Source organism: Triturus cristatus, chromosome 2_2, assembly GCF_964204655.1.
Source record: "Triturus cristatus chromosome 2_2, aTriCri1.1, whole genome shotgun sequence".
NCBI lineage: Eukaryota > Metazoa > Chordata > Amphibia > Caudata > Salamandridae > Triturus > Triturus cristatus.
Genome location: NC_140582.1, coordinates 707,333,579 through 707,357,632, shown reverse-complemented (window position 1 = coordinate 707,357,632; position 24,054 = coordinate 707,333,579). Strand labels below are relative to the sequence as shown.

The 24,054-nt window shown below is 50.9% G+C and overlaps 1 protein-coding gene across 2 annotated transcripts in view; it reads right to left on the bottom strand.

Annotated features, from left to right (window-relative positions):
• TRAPPC11 (trafficking protein particle complex subunit 11) overlaps nt 1–24,054 on the bottom strand; it is a 626,226-nt gene that overhangs the window by 258,663 nt on the left and 343,509 nt on the right. For both annotated transcript variants that reach the window (XM_085641890.1, XM_085641891.1), the window contains exon 23: nt 17,147–17,266. In XM_085641890.1, coding sequence (XP_085498016.1) covers nt 17,147–17,266 — 120 coding nt within the window. The remainder of the gene's footprint in view (nt 1–17,146; nt 17,267–24,054) is intronic.

The window sequence follows — 24,054 nt, the reverse complement described above, 5'->3', positions numbered from 1 at the left end:
CAGAGCTTGGTCTCAAGTGCTGACGGCCCGCGACTCGTCCAAAGACTTGCACAGTGAAGTCAAATACCTCTTTGACAACTTCTTCTTTATGTGGGTCTTACCAGACTAACCTGATTACTTGCAGTGGAACGACGATCGTCGGGTCTGCTTTCGGGACTCTCCTTGAGACTGAGAACCTGGAGGGCTGGTGAGTCAATCACCGTTAGGTGACAAGGAGCTTCAGTGATTGCTCCCTCAGCGCCTTAAGGTGTAGGGTGTCGACATTCCTTGCATGTCTTGCTGTCGTGGTCACGCTCAAGACACCAGAGACAACCAAATGTGGGTCCGTCACAGACATCTGTTGATGACAGGCTCCACATGGCTTAAAACCTGCCTTTCTGGTCAACATCCTGCACACCAGGAGACAGTTTAAAAAAGCTACAACAAAAGGGTCGAAAAAAGGTAAATGAAAAAGAAACTGGGGGTAGCTCTTCTCCGAATTTGCCCTGACTGGCGGGGAAAGAAAAGAACAGATGCCAGAGCACTGGGGTGGTGTCTATATAGGCACATCGCATGTCACTTCAAGCGCAGTCACTTCAAGCACAGATGCCACGCTGAGCTGAACGATGCCACCTACCGACGCGAAGGGGTACTGCTCACGAAAAATTTCCGGATCTAGTCTGATACCTGGGATTACTTTAAAGGTAAGGAATCTGCATCTAAAAGGCTCTTTCAGATCCGTCGAACAAGATGTCCATAAGTGTGGTCTATACGTCTGGTGAAAATCCAGAATTTCTAAACCAGACATGATGACGGAGGGAGATGTATTTCCCATGGCTCTTGCCACTGAATCATTAGTATCTAGGGCAGACTATTACATGCTTTGCAGCAGTTTGATCATCTCCAATTAATAATCTTTCATGGCTTAGAAAGAATCTTGAAAAATTTGCAATTATTCAACTCAATAAATATATAACACTTACCATCATCATCAGTCTTTATTCGATTTAAGAGATCATAAAAGACACAAACACAGACATAAAACAACACAAAAAACTTAACATATTGGACCCAAAAAAGTTATAAAAGACCATCAATAAATACATACAAAGTTATTAAAAAGGCATTAAACAAGTCAAAAGACTGGGAAGTGAATATACATAGTTAAAAAGACAACAAGGTCTGCTACAATGTATAAATTACTACATTTAATTAAAAAACAGAAAACATATCATGATACAAGAGGAGAGACCAGAGCCCCTATGATTTTACTATATGGCTTCTAGGGTTTGCTTAATGGCTTTATTCCGTTTCAAGCAAGCCTGGCTGAAGACGGCTGAAATGCCAGAAACCGGTCCTAGGAAGCTTGTTTCCGGTTCAGGGAAGACATGGCTTGGCAGTTCGGGCTGGACTGTTCCCATGAGGCACAGGGTCAGACTGATTTGCATATGGCCATGTCTGAACTGGGGTGGCAGAGTGGGCTAAAGAACGGTGATGGATTAAACCCAGATCAGTTGTCTGGGGGTGAGTGCTTGCAATGTTCAACACTCCGTCCATCATTTCCTTTGGTTTTTGCTTTATTCCGTAAAGACCACGCCCATCCCAGATATTTAGCTATAGCTATAGAAATGATTGTTAAAGTGCTTGTGCGCAGAATTTAGTGCCACAGCACTACTCCTGGTCCCTAAGGTCTTACACATTGGGGACAACCAAACTCGCCTTGGAGTAGCAAATGCTGGGCAAACAAACAAGAAATGAGCGGTTGTTTCTGCTTGTGCCCCACAAGCAGGGCACGTTTCCTCGTGCACACTGGTCCACCTTCCTGTCAAAGACCTGAGAGGTAGAGAACCGGCTCTAAGCTGAAAATAAAGTTTCCTGTCTCCAGGTTTGACAACCATGTCCTAATACGATTCTAGAGCAGGTGTAATTTTTGCCTCCAGATAGCGGCCAGACATCCCAGAAGTATCTGCTCTGCTCCATACCTGATGATCGGCTCTTTCCCAGTATGCCGTTTTGAGGGATCTCTTTGTGGGGAACAGGGCAGCTGCCGGATCACTCCATAACCCTTCCATACCCATATCGTTCAGTGTCTCATGGAGGTTCTTCAACCATCCAATCTTATGGAACACATCTAGTTTTATGATGTCCATGAGACCTTTGGCGAAGTGGGAAAGCTCGGGAGTGGTCCAAAGTCTCCGCCAGTATAAAACCGGTCGGAGTTTTGCTATGTCCAAAATGGCCTTCCTGCCTAGTTCGTATCTTAGAGGTATCAGAGGAGTACTCTGGGGGAGGCCAGTTATACTACGAAGGAATTTGTTTTCCACTCTAGTTAAAGGAGCTAGCCGGTCAAAGCCCCATAGCTCTGCCCCGTAAAGCACAGAGCTTAGGGCCTTGGCCTCATAGACTTGGAGCACAGGATATATTGGTTTTGTAAAGGATTTCTTGTGCTCCCTACTTAAGGCTCCTGTTAATTGCTTGAATCTCAGGACAGCCATTTCTATATGCTTGCTCCATTTAATATCATTTGCTACGTGCATTCCAAGGTACGTGAAATTATTAACCATCTCTAGTGGCTGGCCATTCATAAAAAGCTTTTTCCCTCTATAGCTGGGATGGGGGTTAAAAGCCATAAGTTTCGTTTTAGCTACAATTAGCGTGTCGTCCGCAAACATCAATAATGGGATGGTGACTCCGGCCAACCTTGGGGCATCAGTGCTAGCACAAAGCATATGGTCAACTATCCCGTTAATGTACAACGAAAAGAGCGTGGGTGCCATGGTACAACCTTGGCGCACACCGCGCTCTACAGGAAACTCAGAAGTGACATCACCGGGCCCGCCCCACTGAATCCTGGCAAAATTAGACTTGTGTAGCCTCATTACCAGGCTCAGAATTTCTATGGGGAGACCGAGTTTTTCTAACACTGCCCACAGCCGTAGGCGAGGCACAAGATCAAAGGCTGCTCTCAGGTCCACAAAAGCAGCGTAGAGGCTGCCTTTACCCAGAGTAACTACCTTCCAGTGGAGCTGGACAAAACGAAAGACCTGGTCCACTGTGCTAGTTAGCTTGTGAAAACCCGCCTGGAAGGGGGACAGAATATTATTATCTTCAGTCCACTCTAGTATCAGGTTCAAGACCATCCTCCCTATGACCTTCTGGATGGAGTCTATTAGGCTAATTGGCCTGTAATTACCTGGGAGTGCCTTGTCTCCCTTCTTGAACACAGGGATAATAACTGCCCCTCCCCCCCATGACTTGGGGACTGGCGCACCTTCAGCCACAGCATTTGCCAGTAGAGAAATATACTTACTCCAACAAGCTTTGTCGTGGAGGAAGACGTCAGGAGGAACCCCATCAGGTCCCGGAGCACGCCCACTTGCAACAGATCCCAGGGCCGTCAGAGCATCTTGGCAACTGAAGGGGTCCTAGTAATAATAAACGTAGGTTGTAGCCCAGGTAAAATTAAATGAGGGGTTACAAGCATATTGCGGTTCAAAGTATTTTAACCATTCGTCTTGAGAGACGTGGTTTGAGGGTCTATCAGGCCGCCCTCCTCTATCCCACTTAATGATGTTCCAAAATAGCCGGGTGTCCCTGGCATAGCATGCTCCCTTCAGGTCAAGCCCTTTTTGCTCGTCCCATTTCTTTTTGGCCAGTCTTACAGTTTTTTAATATATTTGTCTGGCATCTCGAACGCAAGCTTTGTGTTCACTGGAAAGGGCCGTAGCCAAATCAGCCCTGGCTCTCCTACAATCACCATCATACCATCGGAGCTGCTTGGGTGAGGCATTGTTGGGTTTTCTCACTGGTTTCCTAAAGTGGGAACTTATTCCCTCAAACAACATTTCATGAAGTCCAGTGGCTGCTACACTACCTGTCTCGTTGGCCAGGGTACCCTCAAGGTCCGATGTGGCTCTAGCTAGTTTATTATCAATGTCGGCAATAGCCTTATCATTGATGTTGACCTCGCGCCACTTAAGTCTGCGCATGTCATTTGAAGGGACGACTTCAGGTGGCTTGGGTTCCTTGTCCTCCTCCACTGTATGGCTACTTTTCCACCACCTGTGAGTTACACGGATAGGATTATGGTCTCTCTCAACTCTTGGCTCGACCACCATATCCATTATAAATCGCCATAACTTCAAACTGCAAAGGACGTAGTCGATCCTACTTGAGTACCGACCGTTATCAAATGTATTTGCCCCAAATTTATCGCCCAGCGTCCTACCATTCAACGCCCTCAATCCTTGCTCATAACAGAGAGCGTTGACTTGGACAATGGTCTCAGTCCACCTTTTGATTGGATCGAGTTCAAGCCCAGGTATTCCCCAAAGCTGGTCTTCCTCAGGATCAACCCCCCCACCCTAGGTCTGGATCCAGGAGAGGTTCGAAGGTAACGTTCAAGTCCCCAGCGACCAGCACTCCCCTCTCACTCGAGTGCTGATCTATAAGGGAATCCAAAATGGCCAGGACCCGAGATCCAGACCCCTTGGTCCCTCTCATGTAAAAATTGTAAATGTCCAAATCACCCAGGGGGCCCAATGACAGCCTAACTAGTTGAACATCAAGGGTCCTAGTTGGAAATTCGGTAACCGCTGGAAAGGAGTCCTGACGAACCCAAATAGTCAGGCCACCCATAGGGCGCCCTTTGGGTCCCTTGGATGAAGGAACGCAGAAATTCAAGTATCCCTGCATGAACTGGGGTTCGCAGGACCAGGTCTCCTGGAAAAGACAAACATCAAAACCACCAATGAATTCGAACCATTCGGGAGAATCCATTTTTAGCTTCAAGCCAGCAACATTCCAAGAAATCATAGAACCTGCGCCCGAACCGAACCTTTTAACCAGATGGGGAGTATCAAGGCCCGTTTCATGTTCCCTCGGGTACCTCCCATCCATCCTTGGGTTTTGTGCCCCGTTTGAGTTATATATCCTGGGAGAAACAGAAAAGGCTGCATCTGCTCCACCCGAGGGCACGATTCCAGCAGCGCCTCCGTTACTAAACACCGCTGGGATCGACCCCTCTATCACCGGTCATACCAGGTCGACTGAATTACACCTTCCATTACGGAGGTCAGAGGGGGAAATGATGGACCCAGGATTAGTTCCGCCTCTGACCCAGTCTTGTCTAGTTCTTCCAACGGGATTAGAGGGCAGAGAGGTAAAAATACCCTAGGTCATGCACCTCGATCCCCGACCGGTCCGTAAAGGATGGGTGGTCACAAATGAAGCGCACTATGCGCCTGTCTTCAAAATTAACAATGATGGAGTCACCCGGGACGTCTTTTGGCCTAGGTCCCACCCAGCTAACCCTTCTAACAAAGAGGATCTTCCCGTCCATCTAATTAGGAATCGGCCTGTTCTTGTTTAACCAGAATGTTACTTTATTTTTGAGTTCTTGGTAAGATTCCGGTTTACCACCTTTTAGTTCAGGGACACCAGTCAATACGGCAGCATAAGGTGTAGAATCCGGGGGAAGATGGATGTGAACCATGGGAGGTTTGGGAGTTTTGTCTCTAGTCTCCCGATTTACACCGTCGCTCTCGCCCTTGCTTGCATTATTGCTATTAGTATTGCTCCCAGGATCATTACTTTTCTGGCCTATATCTTGGATGTTGTGGTTATCTTTGACCGAAGCCCCACGGGGAACCATTCGTGGCATAGCCTTGGTTATCACAACAGGATCAACATGAGAGGAAGGTAGAGGAATGGGAATAGTGGGTACACCGGGGGGCGTGGGGTTGGGCTTTTCTCTGTCTTTAGTGGCTAATTTAATAACGTTTTTTAGTGAGCAAAAATTATCCAAGATAGTTTGTTCAAGGCGTTCAACCCTATCATTGACCAGTTCTACCCTTTCTAGAAGGGGAAGTATTAATGATCGCACCACCTGCTCAATCTGGGAGATCATTTCACCTATTTGAGACTGGTCAGAGGGGCATTTATTTGTCTCGCCCAAGGACAAACAGTCATCGGCCAGTGTAACACCCAGCCCACTAGATGTATTTTTCAGAACGTTAGGAATTTTCGCCTGTCTCCCCCCCCTGAGCGACCCCATCTCTTTTCCTCTTCAAATTAAAAGATCTTGCAACTTTTTTACAAGCCCTTGTCTGAGGGTAAGCTGCAACAAGGTTTGGGGGGCTGCCCGGTACAGAGACAACTTCACCGTGGGCATCCATGGTCTTACCACTGTCCTGTAAAGTGTTGGGGCTACCACCAACGTCCCTCAGTTGTGCAGCATCACTAGAACCATGCCCTACTAAACTACTAGGGGATTTTACTAATGCTAGAGACCCAATAGATGAGCGTTTAGCGTATATAGGTTCAGTCGAAAGACGCCGTTCCGTGATGGCAATTTCATGCTCTAAAACCGAAACGGCTCTAGTTATAAACTGATCCAGGGTACCAGACACCGTCCCACCCCTACCTGTACGCTTCCCTTTACCCGTCATCTTATGCAAAACAACCACCTAAATCTGGCAGAAAGATGCTGTCCGCCTCTAGACAATAACGCCAGTACAGGGAAACAAAGAAACAAGCTGCACAATGACCTGCTATGTTGGCAGTAAAAAGGACCCTAGTATCAATACAACACAGGCAATGCTCACTTTACGCTTGTCCTACAAGCTACGGAGCACAACAGTACCTTGTATGCATGGGCTGAAGTAAGTCGTTAAGGGGATGGCCCAGCCAGGTCTGTTCCTGTCAGTGACGGGCAAGGACGGGCCCGGGCTTTGCCCACGAGCGTCCCGCGCTGCGGGTCTCCTTGCGGGCTTGAATCCCTCCCCGGCGCTGCCTGGTGACGTGTTTGGCAGGCGCCCGGGGCAGGGAATGCTGGGAGGTGGAGTTTTGATGGCCGTTTCCCTCACGGCAATGTGAAGCGCGAGGAAGTTTTCCGTGTAGGATTCCCCCGACAAATGCCGTTCCCCTCACGGCAGGACAAGCAACCTCAAAGATATGGCACCAGGTAAGTCAGTCAAGCGTCCCCATCCTAATTGTTTAGCTTTTTACTAATCGGGCTTTAGGAACAGAAGCAGTATCAAAACTGTCACTTTTCGAACTTTCAATCACATCCAATCTATGAAGGTGCAGTCTGCTCATACTTTTGGCTCGATCAGCAGCATTTGGCACAACTGATCACCTGAGGCTATTGGAGATCCAGGAGACACACGTGTTGTTGGAACGCAAAAGTTCTCTGCATGGTAAATGATGTGTATCACTGCCCTAAGTGGCCAACTGTACTGTTGTCTGGCTCCCTAATGCGGATTTTAGTTGTCGTAGGCAAACAGGATCATGTGTGTGCACCATGACATATGTCTGTCCCATGGATTGCAGTCTTGTTGGACTGAGAGGGGCACCTACAGCACTACCCTTATAGTGATGGAAAGCTACGACCTTCACTAAAAGTTAAGTAGCACAAGCGCGGTGATGACAGCATACTGTGCAGTGATCAGTAGGAGTGAACAGGTCCTTTTTACCTTGTGTCACTGGAGGGAGGCCTAAAGGCTCACTCACTTTTTTAAAGTTATGTTGCTATGTGGTTAACTATCCCTTGGCCTACATCAGGTGGATGTGGAGTGTGGCGCAGTGCAGTAGTAGTGATTCTGTGCTGGTTGTACGTGTGCCTAGGAAAGGGTACAATACAGAGGTAGAGCAGCACTGTGTAGTACATGTGGGATTAGTGCATGTGCCAAGTGTATATATGTCTGCGAGGAATACATTACATGATAGATGTAGTGCTGTGCATTTCGTGCGCAATGAATAGAATGAGCTGGCTGTATTGTGTCTGCAAGATGTACAATACATGATGGGTGAAGTGTTGCGCAGCACTCACATGGTGAGTGTGAATGCTGGAAGTGTAAGTGTGTTTGCAAATAGCACAACCTGGTACAATACAGAAAGGCTACAGTACTGAACAGTGCACGCTGATTTAATGTGTGTGCTGAAAGCATGTATGTCTGTAGTGGCACAATGCATCGAGGTAACAGTGCTGGACAGTATGTGTGCTATGAATACACACTGTGTGTAATTGTGCCTGCAATGGTACATTACTTAGAGGACCACCCTGAGTTCCATTTTAGGAAACACAGGTACGTCTGGTGAAGACAAGATAAGTAGAGGAATGCCCCAGACAGATTTGTGTATTGCTGCATTCCTTTGAGCTGGGTGGGACACACACTGGAGGAAGGGAGGAAGAGACCCCCTCCCTTTACACTTCAAAAGGGTGCTCTTTGATTCAGTGATAGATCACAAGGAAGGGGTCTGGATGCATCTCAGGAAGGAGATGGTGCTGATAAGGGAACCATAAAGAATAATCCTGGGAGCCCAGTATTAACTTGTTGATGCATATATCAGTGTGGCTGACATCTAGGTGTGAACTCTGGTCACTCGCATGAACTGTGTTGTGGGACAATTAGCTTTGGAGTCTTCCCCGCTGTGACAGACAGCCTTTCAAGAGGGAAGAAGAGAAGGAAAAATGGACACTTCAAAGCAGAACCACAACATAAAGCTTTAGAGACTCGAACCCTAAAGCACATTTGGTATCTGGAAAAGAGCTATAAGAAGGGGAGGTGAGACCCCAAAATGTGTAATCTACCAAGCAGCCAGACGGCTGTGTGAGAACGGAAAGCTCTGCAAGACTTGCTGTGTGATGGGAAATCACCCAGGGAAACCAAGACCACTTAGCCTGGAGCACAAGTGCCTGCCTACTTGCCAAGACCAGTGTGTCCTGTAATGAAGAGAAGAGTGTTGGAGGGAGTGAGGTTCAGCGGGGACCCTTACTGAGAGGACTCCACGACGGAGGTGTGAAGTAACAGCTGTGCACCTATTGTGTTGTTAGCCGTGTGTAGTGTTGGCTTGGCGACCCCCGCATGCCAGGAGATGGTCAATGTGGACTGAGCCGTGTAATAAGCCATGTGCAGAACTTGCTAAGCCTGGGTTGCCGCGCTATGATGACCCTGTATGCCAGAGGGGGGCCACAGTTAAGTTACTGCTGCAAGAACGCTGAGATTTGTACCCGCCATGGTGAATGCGACTACAACAGAGGAGTCAGTGCTCGATTTGTAAAGTACCTTGGTAAATCCAGAAGCGAGGAGGGGCTGCCGGTACCGGTGTTGCAAAGAAGTCTGGGCTGTCCCCAGAGGCAAGACTGAGGCTGCATTCGGCGGGTCGAGACCGCACAGCTAGAGAACTGCCAAAGTGACCTTCGAGGATTGTATAAGAGGCTGCGGACAACGTCGTAACGTCCCTGGGCTCCAGTCAAGAGCTGAAGGACTGGATTGCCCCACCCTCCCGTGTAGGGAAGATTCACTTACCATATCTTTGCAGGCTAGGAGCAATCACTGATCCCTGTGAAGCCGGCAGCGCCACTTGGGAAGCCGGCCCACTCTTGACGAAGCTTGGGAAGCAAGACCAGAACTCTTGAGTGCCCACAGTCAGGGACCTTGCCACAACACAGAACGTTTCTGTGCTGCATGAGCAGGTAAGACTTGAACCGGGCCTATGATACCCCGGGGTACTCACTGCGGATGGTGCTGCGGCACCGCAGACACTTAAATCATTCTTAAGAGTCAAGAGGTATTCCCTGAATGAAGCCACCAGTGAATGGGGACTAACCTCCACAACGTTACAGGGAAGAGTGTGGGACAGGCATTTGCCTGACAAACGCTAGAGCCCCGACCGCAAGAGGATTGTGTTGTTGCTGATGAATGCAGTTATTCTTTGCATGTTTAGAGTTAGCAATAAAATACTTATTTTGGTTATAAAAACAAGTATTTGATGGGACATTGATATATTGATAAAACTGTGCGACTTATGTGTCGTATCCACTAATCTGGATCTACACTCACAGTAACCTCTGCGTGCCTCATGGACCTCTGAAAGGGGTTCTGACATGTGGTTTGATTGGTGGTTTTGATTCCATTTCACTAATCAAATCCAATAAGTTATAGTTGCAAAACACACATCCAAATGTACATTGAAAAATTGCGGTATTCCTTAGATAATACCTTGGGTTTACTTTAATTTGTAAATGGAGGCTTAAAGTACCCTTATGGAGGAACGAGGGTTGGCCACTCATTAATATTTAGAGGATATGAATATTTACCTGAAGATTTCAGTGGTTCAAATTGTGACCTCCATGCTGTCTTGTTTGCACACAAAACAAAAACAAAAATCAATAACTCTACCACTGCTAATCTCCTTCAGTTTACCTCTGAGAAAACAGAGTACTTCCCAATTGAAAGCACACACAAACACAAAATAAAAGAGTGGTTTGCTGCACTCAGCAATAATGAATTCTCCCTAGATATGGCTATTCAGTTGAAATACTTGGGAATCTGGATTGATTCTAATCTTTCAATGAAATATCGCATTGAACAAACTGCTGCCAAAGCCCAAGCAAATGTGTACACCATCAAAAAACTGAACACATTTTTAAATTAGTATTGCAATATTAATAGTAGGTTCTTTCTAGAATTGACTATGGTAACTGTACTGATGCACCTTATTTCACCCTCATGAAAGCACTCTATGGCGGAAGTGCTCTGTGCCACAAAAAATGTGACCATATCACCTATGTCCTCAAAGACCTTCACTGGCTCCCGCTTGAGGCCAGAATAAAATAAAAGGTGGCTTGAATTTTCTGCAAGGTACTAGATTTCAATAAACCTGTATACCTTCTTTCTTGTCTCCAAAAACATGTAGGTGCCATGAATCAAAGGAGCTTACTAAATCTCACCGTAGAAACAAGGAGATTTAATACCCACAAAGTAGCCCAACAAACATTTTCTGGTATAGTAACCATTTTACTGAACCAATTACCACTTGAACTAAGACTGTCCAAATCCTTATTGCTCTTCCAGAAAAGATTACAACTTTCCTGTACATCCTACATCTTATCTAGTGCCATTCTTGTTTCTCTTAGTGTATCTGCAGTTGAAGTACTCGTACTATCTCAGTTTCCTGTATTCTTTGTAAAAGACTCTTTCCTTACTGGCAGCTTCTTTCTTTTTCCTCAGCCCTATCTGCAGTCAATAATTCCTTTTGGAATCCTTTCCACTTGACCTCCTGCACCTATTCTTTTTCTTTTTTTAAACAAGTTTATTTAGCATTTTGCAATAAAGAAACACAACACATTTCAGAGGCATCCTGAGAATCGGTGAATACAATAACATGGGAGGATTCAGCACATGTCTACGTCCCATAGCATTTACAAAAAGGTTTAACAGGCCCAGTATGACATCATATCACATCATGAGGCAGTTGTCACATCTCCCCACCTGCCTAGTGCTCAGTGAGCAGCAGCAGTCCTTGTAAAGAACAAGTTACTTACCTTCGGTAACGATATAGCTGTAAGAAACATTAGTAGTGATAGATTCCTTACCTTAGAATTACCCCCAGGCGTCCGACTGGATCTGGAAGGTTTTCGTCAGCAGTACACCTGCGTGTCGGAAGATGGCGTTGTGCGGCTCCGCGTCAGTAGTTGGCGCTGTGATCGTCGAGAGGACATCGCGGCAGCTACTTAGACGCCGCCCTCGCGCGCTGATGTCAGTTTACGCGCCAGGAATGCAGAGCCATGCAAGATACTGACCACTGGTGCCTTGAAACTAGGACCCTGAAGGGGATGACCTTAACCTTAGAAATCAGTTCGCAGAACGGGGAGGATGGGTGGGGCGGTAAGGAATCTAGCACTATTCATGTTTCTTACAGATATATCGTTACCGAAGGTAAGCAACTTGTTCATCTGAAAGAAACACATAGTGATAGATTCCTTACCTTAGAATAGATACCCCAGCAATACCAACCCCGGTGGTAGGTCTGCAACCAAAATCACACCAGGAAGTCCCAGAGAACCGAACAGCCAAAGAAGCCGTCTCTCCGGACGTGGCTGTCCAGGCAATAGTGCTTCGTAAAAGTGTGCAACGAGGCCCACGTAGCTGCCTGACAGATGTCTTGTAAGGGGACACCAACGCTGTAGTGGCAGCCATCGCCCTGGTGGAATGGGCGCGCAGCCCCACCGGGGGCTCCTTTTAAGCCAGAGAATAACAGGTTTTAATACACAAGATGACCCATCTAGAGATAGTTAGCCCGACCTTTCTTGGCTACAATATAGCCAACAAAGAGCTGGTCATCCACCCAGAACTGTTGTGTGCGGTTCAGGTAAAATGAGAGCGCACGTTTTGGGTCTAGACGGTGGGGCCGCTCTTCCTCTCTGCAAGGAGGCGGAAAGAAGGTGGGCGAAGTGATGGTCTGCCCGATGTGAAAAGCTGTGACAACCTTTGGTAGAAAGGATGGACGTGTCCTGAGCACAACCTTGTCCGGATGGACAGACAGAAAAGGAGGTTTACAAGAAAGAGCCTGGAGCTTACTCACTCTCCTGGCAGAGGTGATAGCAACCAGGAAAGCAGTCTTCAAAGTCAGCAGACGAAGAGGACAGTTGTAAAGAGGCTCAAAGGGAGCGCACATTAAATACATAAGAACCAGGTTCAAGTCCCACTGTGGCATTACGAAAGGAATAGGAGGGAAAAGATGAGTAATGCCTTTGAGGAATCTATTTACAACAGGGGACTTGAAAACAGAGGGCTGATCAGGGAGCCTGAGAAAGGCCGAAATAGCAGAAAGATAGCCCTTGATAGTTCCCAGAGCAGAGACCTGCTGGGCCAGATACAGAAGGAACAGAAGAACTTCTGAAAGAGGGGCAGAAAGGGGATCCACAGCCTTTGCAGTGTACCATGCCACAAATTTGTTCCATCTGCAGGCATATACCAACTTAGTGGAGGAACGCCTGGCTGCCAGTATGACATCACAGACTTCAGGAGGCAATTTGAAAGGAATCAACTGCCGCCGCTCAATCTCCACGCAAAGAGGTAGAGACTGGACAGGTTCGGGTGTAGGACTGTCCCCTGCTGCTGAGACAGAAGATCCTCCCGAAGAGGCAGTCGGATCGTGGGATCAATTGTCATACTGAGTAGCTCGGGATACCAAACTCTTCGAGCCCAGTCCGGAGCCACAAGAATGACTTAAGCCCGTTCGTGCCTGATTTTCTTTAGCACTCTGGGCAGAAGTGATATAGGCGGAAAGGCGTACAACAGACCGCAACTCCACTTGCGACAAAAAGCGTCGCCTAGCGAGTGCCGCTTTGGAAATTCCAACGCGCAGTACTGCTGACATTGTACGTTCTCTTTGTGGCAAATAGATCTAACCAAGGCTCTCCCCACTGTCGAATGAGACCTTGCGCCACGTCCGAGTGAAGACGCCATTCGTGATCCATCATGCACCTGCGGCTGAGTTTGTCCGCCCTGGCGTTCAGCGAACCTGCCAGGTTTTGAACCACCAGGGATACGCCCTGAAGTTCCAGCCATGTCCAGAGGCGCAGAGCCTCCTGACATAGGGTCCACGACCCCACCCCGCCCTGTTTGTTGTAGTACCACATGGCGGTGATGTTGTCTGTGAACACCTGCACTACTTTCCCCTTCACAGAGGGAAGGAATGCCTTCAGCACAAGTCGGATCACCCGAAGCTCCAGAAGGTTGAAATGGCGCCTGGACACCGGGCGAGACCAGAGGCCTCTGATCTCCACCTCTCCCATGTGACCCTCCCCATCCCAGGAGGGACGCGTCCGTCACTACCGTGTGCTCCGGTTGGGAAGGGAGAGGGATCTGCCTTGGACCCAATGCCGGTTTGTGAGCCACCACTACAGCTGCTGTGCAGTGCCCTCCTAGATCTGGTCATAATCGGACAGGTTCCCCATATGCTGCGCCCACTGGAACTTCAGGTCCCAATGCAGAGCCCGCATATGCCATCTGGCATGAGTGACCAGCAGGATGCAGGAGGCCATGAGACGCAGCAGCCTCAGGGTCATCCTGACCGAAAACCGGGACAGAGGCTGAAAGATCGGAATCATAGCCTGAATAGCCCGGACTCGCTGCTCGGGAGGATAAACCCGAAACAGCGTCGAATCCAGAAACGCTCCGATGAAGGGGAGCTTCTGAGAGGGACTCAGGTTCGACTTCGGCACGTTGATGGAGAACCCCAGCAAATGCAGGAGGTCGGCCGTAGTCTGAAGGTGGTTGACGACTGCCTGGGGCGAGCCCGCCTTCAACAACCAGTCGTCAAGGTAAGGGAAGACTGACAACCCTGACCTGCGCAGGTGAGCTGCGACCACCGCCATCACTTTCGTAAACACCCGAGGGGCGCTGGTAAGGCCGAAGGGGAGCTCAGCAAACTGAAAATGCTCCTGGCCTACCTTGAACCGCAGGTAACGCCGGTGGGCCGGCAGGACGGGGATGTGAAAATATGCGTCCTGCAAGTCCAATGCTACCATCCAGTCTCCAGGGTCGAGGGCAGCCAAGACCTGAGCCAGAGTCAGCATTTTGAACTTCTCCTTCCAGAGGAAGCGGTTGACGTTCTGCAGGTCCAAGATGGGACGCAGACCCCCCTGTCCTTCTTGGGGACCAGAAAGTAGTGGGAATAACAACCTCTCCCTACTTCTGGCCCAGGAACGCACTCGATGGCCCCCTTGACCAAGAGGGCCGCTACTTCCTGCTGGAGAGTCGCCAAGTGTTCCCCCGACATGCGGTGGTACCGAGGTGGCATGGCTGGAGGGGTGGACTGAAAGGGAATGGAGTAACCCTTGCGGATGATCTGCAACACCCACTTGTCCGATGTGATAGCGAGCCAGTGGGGGAGGTGATGGAGAATCCTGCCACCCACTGGCGTGGGGTGCTCAACAAAGCTCGGATTAGGAAGGTTTGGAGGTAGAAACAGCAGGGGCAGAGGTGGACTGCCCCCCATGCCGATTCCCAGACCTGCCCCTGCGGAAGCCACGTCCGCACTGAGGCTGGTTCTGCACAGGCTTGCTGAAGGAATGTGCCTGGGCGCCCCTGCCTTGGCCACGAAAGGAACGAAAACCAGGAGTGGCTGGGCTCTTCGTGGAAAGACCCAAGGACTTGGCCGTGGCCCGTGAGTCCTTAAAACGCTCCACTGCACTGTCGGCCTTATCGCCAAACAGGCGAGTGCCATCAAAGGGCATATCCATGAGCAAGCTCTGGACATCGGGCGAGAACCCAGTAGATCGCAACCAGGCGTGGCGACGCAGCGCCACAGTCATAGAAATCGCCCTTCCCAACGAGTCAGCGGTGTCCAAACCACACCGAATGGCGAACTTATCCGCATCCTTATCCTCAGCAACCGCCTGGGAAAGTACAGCCTGGACCTCCTCAGGACACTGAGGCAACACCTGAGCAATGGTATTCCACACTGCGTGGGAATAGCGGCCCAATAAGCAGGCGGTGTTCACCGACCGCAGCCCCAAGCTGGCCGAAGAGAACAACTGCTTACCGAACTGTTCCAGCTTCTTAGAGTCCTTATCCGGCGGAGCCGTGGGAAAGGCAACGTCGAGGCCTGGATGACCAGACTCTCAGGCGTGGGATGAGTGGTCAGAAACGCGGGGTCACCAGGCGCCAGGCGGTGACACCTGGCGACATTCTTATCCACAGGGGCCCCGTGGCTGGCCGCGACCAAGTGCCCAACAGGACGTCGGTGAGGGCGTCGTTGAAGGGAAGCAGTGGCTCCGACGAAGTAGACGCCATCTGGAGCACCTCGGTGAGGAGGTTAGTTTTGAGGGCCACCGTAAGAAGATCAAGGTTGAGGACCTCAGCAGCCCAACGGAGCACCATCATGTAGGAAGCACCCTCCTCCATAGTAGGCCAGGGAGAGGCAAACCCGGGTCAGAAGAGACATCGAGGTCGCCGGCGTTCTCCAGATCGTCCACCTAGTCCTGCTTGGAGTCACATTGATGGGCCAGAGGGTCCTCGGACCCCTCCCAGTCATCCTCCACCTCCGTTGCAGGAGGAACCGGACGTGGCAGAAGAGCAGGAGAAGGGGCAAACGGCGTTGGAAACAGCGCCGTTTCCCAATGCGGATCCCAGGCAGGAACGAAATGGTCTTGGAAGCGGGGCAAGGGCGGAACGAAGGGCATCAACTGCAGCGCCAGAGGCGGCGCCGTGGGCGGTGCTGGGGCTAGAGCCGGCAGTGCCGGACCTCGTGGCGCCGGGGCCGGAGCCAACGGCGTACGATCCTGTGGCGCCGAAGCTGGATCCGCCGGCGCCGCCGATGGGCCAACAGGATCTGGACACGGGACCGCGGGGCCCGAAGGCACGGTGGGGGGAGCCCGAGGCCTAAAAAGGCAGTCCATGGTGGCAAGAAACTCATGCACCTGTTCGGGAGTCGCCGAAGGACCCGGGTAAGGTGGGTAGGCCACGGTCTCCCAGGCTCCAAAGGAGCCGCAGGGGCAGAACTCCTGTCCCCCTCGTCCGCATCCGAGGACCGACGGGGGAACGTCGGAGAGCGAACCCGCTTCTTCGACTTCTTTTTATGTCGTCGCTTACCGGAATTCGAGGGCGAAGACTTGGAGCCCGAGGAGCGATGACTGCAGCCCCACGAGCGGTCCGGGGAACGGTCCCTGGACCTGGAGCGGCGTTGGGACGAGTGCCGGGCCTCCAGCAGTTTCTGGCGCCGCTCCCTCAAGGCTTTCGGGCCATGGCCCGACAGTTCCGGCAGGACTGGGAGTTGTGTTCGGTCTCCACGCAGTAGAGGCAAACATCATGGGAGCCCGCCACCGACATGTTGCGACGGCAGGACCCACAAGACTTAAATCCAGGCATCACTACGTGCACCGGGAGACAAAATTCCCAAAACAGTAGTCAAAAAGTGACTAAGGTACGTGCTCTATCCGGATCTGCGCTTGCTGGCGCAGAAAATGAAAGAACTGACGTCAGCGCGCTTGGGTGGCGCCTAAGTAGTCTACGTGACGTCATCTCCGCGCTTACGACGCCAGTGACGGACGCGGAGCCGCACGACACCACCTACTGACGCGCAGCGGTACTGCTACAAAAAACTTTCCAGATCCAGTCTGACGCTTGGGGATATTCTAAGGTAAGGAATCTATCACTAACGTGTCTCTTTCAGATATAGATTATCAGCAATATGAAGTTGCAGAACAACACATTATATATTAAAAACAAGATGTCAATAGCCCTGGTGGAAGAGGCGGCTCCTGTTGGCATAAGGAATTGGAGTCAGAGTTTCTTCTCGGTTCTACATTTTAGAGAACTGTAAAACATTTACTTGAGAAAATTAGAAGTTTCAAATCAACACATTCACAACTCACCTTATGGCACTTGCAAATAATATCCCTCTCCTCAACACTTGCATTTATGAGGTAAGAAACATAGACCAGAAACACTCTTGACCCCACAGTTTCACAGCGAACGTACAATATTTTTTCAATCTGTAAGAAAAAAGAAATGCAATTTAGTTGATTTATATGGCAAAACTTGAAAGCTGCCAAGTCTCTTTAGCTAAGTGTCAAACAATAACACTAGGTTTGCTATTGTATTTTTACTATTATCTGGTATACATGCCTATTATTTATCATGCAAACCTAACCGCCACACTCATTATCTCCATTTCCCTTCGGAAATACAAGCTTTTTTAAACAGTCTTCTTTCTTGAAAAGGCTTGTATATTTAATTTCATCTCATTACATGTGACAGTATACCACCAATGCCTTGGATATTCTCACCTACGTATTTTCAGTCACATCCACTTCCTTCTCTGTATACATTTGAGCCATCCTCTCCTAATGATCTCACTTGCTACAGCCACATCACCAGCGTTACCAGGATCAAATCCTTTAGTTTTCACGGAGTGTCAATTAGTTCTTTTTTACACTTTGAATCAGCTGCAGTCATTGGAGACTACCGGCTCATTTAAACAGTATAATTAAATGCCTTCCCTTTCTACTTTTCTTCCCCTCTTCATCAATTCTGTGTTTTCTTAAAAACACACATTCAAGCATGTACCTTTGCTTCCTATTTCTCTTCAACGTGCAACTTGAACACTATTACAGTATGACTGCAAGTCTCCAGAGTCCCTTTTCAGTCCCAACTACCAGTTGGTACTGCTCCATGCTTTTCTCACTACACGTTTCGATGTGGCTACCGGTAAACATTCCATCTTCTAGTAAAACCACTACCTCTTCTGTCCAAGCTCCCTATGGTGATACCGGTTGCATGCACCACTCTTTCCCTAAGCCAATTATTCATTCTTCCATCACTTGGCCTTTTTGTATTTGGAATTTCAGACTTTTATTGTTTACCTTACTAAAACTTAGGATCGAAATTGCAATATAAAGAGTGGCAAATGAGCATGTTATGTTATGTTATGTTAAATGTGACTTATATAGCGCACTGACACCGAGCTTCCTGGCGCTGATAAACAGAACAGATGAGGGGGGGAGCATAGATGACAGATTCTAAGTGAGGATGGGGAAAAGATGGGTTTTTAGCATTTTTCTGAAATTCAGAAGGGAAGAACAGGATTTGATTGGGAGAGGGAGGAGGTTCCAAAGCACAGGAGCTAGGTAGGAGAAACGACGGCCGCCGAATCTCTTGGTTTTACTCCTGGGGGTGGTCAGTAAATCGCGGTGGGCAGATCGAAGATTGCGTGTGGGACAGTGAGGGCGGATGAGGGATTTTAAGAAGGCAGGGCTAGGGCAATGAAGTGCTTTGAAAGTGAGGCATGCCACCTTAAAGGCGGCCCTTCGATCGATTGGGAGCCAGTGGAGGCTCGTGAGCAGAGGCTTGGCTGATTGCCATCTGGGAGTTCCATGAGTCAGGTGGGCCGCCTGATTCTGGACAACTTGGAGGCGTTGAATCAGAAATTGTGGCAGACCGTGGTAGATGGCGTTGGAAAAATCCAGACGGGAGAGTACCAGCGAAATGATAGTTTGAGTAAATGCCGCCAGGGGCAGAAAGTGACGGACTTTACGGATCCTTCGGAGTTGATACATGCAAGAGGAGACCACCGCTCCAACTTGAGCCCTGAGAGAGAGCTCGGTGTCAATAATGACGCCCAGACTCTTTACTGTTTTTGCTGGGGTAGGGGGGGGAGACGAACTCTGGAGGCCAGAACTGTGGACCCCAGTAGATGTGACTGAGTCCGGGGAGAAGGAGCTCGGTTTTACCGGGGTTCAGCTTCAGTTGGTTCTGGTTCATCCAGAGTTGGATGTGAGTCATGGCTCCGTGAAAGGTTTTGATGGCGTGTGGTGAGTTGAGAGAGAAGATAATTTGTAGATCGTCAGCATAGTTATAGGTGACGATATCCCATTTCAGAAGTGACTGGATAAGTGGCCGAAGATAAAGATTAAAGAGGAGCGGGGAGAGAGAAGAGCCCTGGGGGACACCACAAGAAGTGAGGGTCTTTTTTGCAGTGTAAGGACCTAGGCGAACCGCCTGTGTTCTTCCCGTTAGGAAGGATTTGACCCACTCAAGAGCAACACCCTGGATGCCCGCCTGCTCGACACGGTGGAGAAGGATGTTATGATCCACCGTGTCGAACGCGGCAGACAAATCCAGTAGGACGAGGGCTTGGGGGGTAACCGCGTCCGCGTTACTCCTGAGTGTGTCAAGAACTGCCAAGATAACGGCTTCTGTGGAGTGGGCAGGTCTGAAGCCGGCCTGAGTCGGCTCAAGATAGCAGGAAGATTCTATGAAGCTTGACAGGCAGCGGGTGACATGGGCCTCCATGAGTTTAGAGAAATAGGGAAGGAGGGAAATGGGGCGATAGTTCGACGGCTCCGCCACATCAGCACCAGGTTTTTTTTGTTTTTTTTGAAACCGTTTATTACAAATCTCAAGAATATACAAATATGGGCCCACAACCTTCCGGCCGGCCGCTAGGAATGGCAGAAACATATGGCATACGTTCATAGAACACTTGGCGTTACAAAGGAGCATAAGCAGGAGTTATCAACATCATGGGCCACAGCCATAATACCCCACAGTACGGTTTCATTTTATACAAACAACAAGGAAACAACACCCACAAGGCTACCCACAGTCGAAAGTAGCAGCACGTGCTCCCCAATGGGGAACCCCAACTATCAGAGGAGTCCAAGGAGGGGAAGGGAAACAGAGCGAGGACTGGGGGAACCCTGTGCCCGGGGCTAGGGGAAGGGGTCAGCTAAGGGGACGGGGCTGGTGAGGCAGCCGGCAGCAATGGTGGCGCGCAAATACTCCCACGGTAGGCGTTCCAGGGGCCCCACACTTTCACCCATGTCCCAGGCTTACCCCTCGCCACATACACCACCTTTTCTCGAAACATGCACCAGTCCATGTGCTCTTTCCAGGCCGACACCGTCGGGGGGTTCTGGGATCCCCACAGTTGCGCAATATCACGCTTAGCAATCATATATCCCAGAGTCACCCACCACGTTTGCGGAGCCAAGTAGTCAGTTGGTTCCCACACATTCAACAGGCATCTCCTCGCTTCCGGCAGCAGCGCAACACGCGTAACCACTCGAAGGACCTCGTGCACACCGCGCCAGAATCGCTCCACCTTCGGGCATTCCCATAAAATATGCAGGAAGGTCGCCACGGCACCACAACCACGCTTACACAATCCATCCTCAGTATAGCCCATACGCTGAAGCCGTGGCCCCGTCATGTAGACCCGGTGGAGTATCTTGAGCTGGACGAAGCGAAGGCGAGCCGGTATAGCCACCTCCTTCGGAGAGGCCACCGCGGAGATCCAGTCCTCATCGTCCAATTCCAGACCGTCGGCAACCCAAGCCTCGCGAAGGCCAATCAGCAAGCCCGATCGATCATTAATCAGTTTTTTATAAATAAGGGAGATCGTACTGTCTGGGACGTGGCCATCTAGCACTCTATCCTCCAGGGGGGAAGACTCCGGGATGGAGGCGACGTCTGGGAAGACGGAGCCCAGTGCATGACGGATCTGCAGGTATCGAAAGTATTCACTGCCCTGCAACTGAAACTCCGTCTGCAGCATCTCGAATGTTTTAAATCCTCCCCTCGACCAGAGATCCCCCACTTTACTGATGCCTATCATGTCCCATTTCGCGAAGCCCTTCGAGGTCCAGAGAGAGCCCAACTTCTCAGACGCATACAGCGGTGACGCCCGGGTCAAACGGTCCTTCCATCCCATAGCTGCATTAGCCGCATGCCATACTCTGACCATGACACGCGTAGGTCCCGTCGAGCGAGCGTCGGGCGCGCCAGAGTAGAGCGCTCGATTGTAGTCGCCACCGGGCAGTAGCATCTTGTCCATCTCAAATGCCGGGTTCAAGGCGGGCCCATAGAGGCCATGGTTAATTGCAGCTAGCTGGGAGGCCCAGTAATACCGTTTAATATCCGGGAGGGCAATCCCCCCGTCATACCATGGGAGCGTCAACTTCGCCAGGGCAATGCGCGGCCTCCCGTCCCAGAACAGGCGGCGCTGTAAACTCTCCACCTCACGGAAGTAGCGCGCCGGGACTGGGTCCATAGTGTTCTGGAGAGCGTATAAGAAACGTGGCAACGACATCATCTTAAACAACGCCGCCCGGCCGAGCGGCGAAAGCGGCAGGCGCCGCCAGCGCACGACGTCCTCCTTCAAGCGCTGGAGAGGGGGAAGCAAGTTCCGCTCGTAGCGGGCCTCTGGGTCCAGAGTAATGTAGACACCCAGGTATCGAAACCCCTGAGAGGCGATCTGAATCGGACAACCCCGCGGAAGGACAGGAGCCTCCCCAGAGAGCACATACACGCATGATTTAGCCCAGTTGATGACAAGGCCTGAGTTCCGGCCGAATGAACGTAAAACATCAACCAGGACTATGAGTGACTTACGTGGGGAGGCTAGGTACAAAAGGATGTCGTCAGCGTATAGGGACACACGGTCCTCATACTCGGGGGTCCAACGGAGACCACGGATGGAGGGGTGCCACCGCAGCCACTCCGCCAGGGGCTCCAAGGCCAGCGCAAACAGGAGCAGCGACAAGGGGCAGCCCTGTCGCGTGCCCCGGCCCAGCTCGAATGGGGCCGAAACTCTTCCATTCACCACCACCCGCGCCAATGGGCCCGAATACAACAATTTGACCCAACTGATGAAGCCCGGGCCGAATCCAAACTTCGCCAGCATCGCCCAAATGTATGGCCACTCAAGCGTGTCAAACGCCATAGTGGCGACTAAGGACGCCAAAATGGCCGGCTCCCGCACGAATGGAACACGTGCGAGCACCCCGTGCAAGCGCCGCAGATTAAGGGCCGTGTTGCGATGGGGGATAAAGCCGGACTGGTCTTGGTGGACCAGGTCGCCCACCACGCCGACCAGCCGATTGGCCAGCACCTTGGCGAGAATTTTGGGCTCCGCATTCAAAAGCGAGATAGGCCGATAGGATGTGACCCGGTCCCGAGGCCTCCCCTCCTTGTGGATCACCACGATAGTAGCCAGACGCTGGTCCGGCGGGAGGGAGCCCAGCGAGTGGGCCGCCAGGAACATCGCGCGGAGGTGGGGTGCCAGTACATCTGGTCGCAACTTATATAACTCGATAGGGATGCCATTCGGGCCCATGGCCTTGCCAGAGGCAACCGAACGTATGGCGAGGGCAATTTCGTCGGATGTAGGAGCGGCATCCAGCGACACCCTGTCCTCCTCCGAGAGGGAGGGCAGCGCGATATCCCTAAGCAGGGAATGGGAGTCCTCCTCCGAGCAAGGAGAGACCGGAGAATACACCTCGCGGAAATAATCCGCGAAACAGGAGACAATTTCTTCTGGCTCGGTGACACTCACACCATCCGTCCTCTCAATCAGCGGGACCACACGATTCACTCTCTCCTTTTTATCCAACCACGCTATCAGTTTGCCCGCCTTATCACCCACATCATACAGTCGCCCCTGCTGCTCCCTACTGAGACCCCTGGCCGCCTCCGTAACGAGGGCCCTGTAGGCCGCCTGCTTAAGTTGTAGGACATGCAGTGCAGCGTCCGTCACTCCGCCCTCTAAATCACCCTCCAATTCAGCAATTTCGGCCTCCACCCGGGTAACCTCCTCCCGCTCGCGCCTCCGGGCATGGGAAATGAGGGACAGGGCCTCTCCTCTGAGAACTGTCTTGAAGGCTTCCCACAAGGAGATAGCCGAAGGGACGGACCCCACATTCTCATCAAAGTATCGCTGCAAGGATTTAATCACAGCAGCGCGAATGGTGGGGTCGCGCAGGTACCAGGCATTGATGGGAACTACCCTGCCCTCACCCCTCGGAAGGACATCAAAATGGAACAGGAGCGGGGAATGATCTGAGATACCCCGCGCCAGATGGCGCACCTCCCCCACACTCCCAGCATAGGCCGCCGGGACAAGGACATGATCAAGCCGTGAGAGGCTACCATGTGCCCCCGAGTGGAAAGTGTACTGCTGCTGCGTGGGATGTTTTAAGCGCCAGCAGTCCACCAATCCCAGTGTATCCAAGAGGCCAGATAGCCACGCCTGGGCCCGGGGGAGGTCCCTAGGGGGGTGACGATCCAGAGTCCCAGAAACCACCGCATTGAAGTCCCCCCCAACCACCAGGAGTCCCCCCGGAAGGCCCAGGAGGAGGCGCCCCAGGTCTGCAAAAGTGGTCGCCTGTAACCCCGGTGGGACGTATACTGATACAAAGACCACTACTTTGCCTTCCATTCTCCCCACTAAAACAGCATAGCGTCCCCTATCATCATGGCGCACCTCATCAATTTCCAACGGGAGCGAGTTCTTCACCATAATGCCCACACCCCGTGAGCCCGACGTGAAGCCCGAGTGGGCCACCAAACGATAGCCACGCCGATTCATGGCACAAAAAGAGTTTCCAATAAGGTGTGTCTCCTGCAGGAAGACTACATCGGGTGAGATTCGTTTCAAATACTGCAGGACCACACCTCGTTTGATCCTATCCCCCAGTCCATTAACGTTCCAAGACAACAAAGTCAACTCCCTACCCCCCATCACACACAGGAGCCATCAGTCGTCCCCCGGAGAGCACCTTAAAAACAATACAGAAAAGGGTTTGCCTTGTGGTAAAAACGAACAACAACACCCCACCCCAACTCCCCCACCCCAACAGAACTCCCCCCTCCCTGCACCCCTGCATGAGCCCAAACAGCCCCCCCAAAGTGCAGTGTGCCTGTCGCCCCATAGATGGTGAAACTAACTAGACCCCCAGAGGAGGAGGGAGAACCCCCAAGAGACCCCACACGACCTCCACAG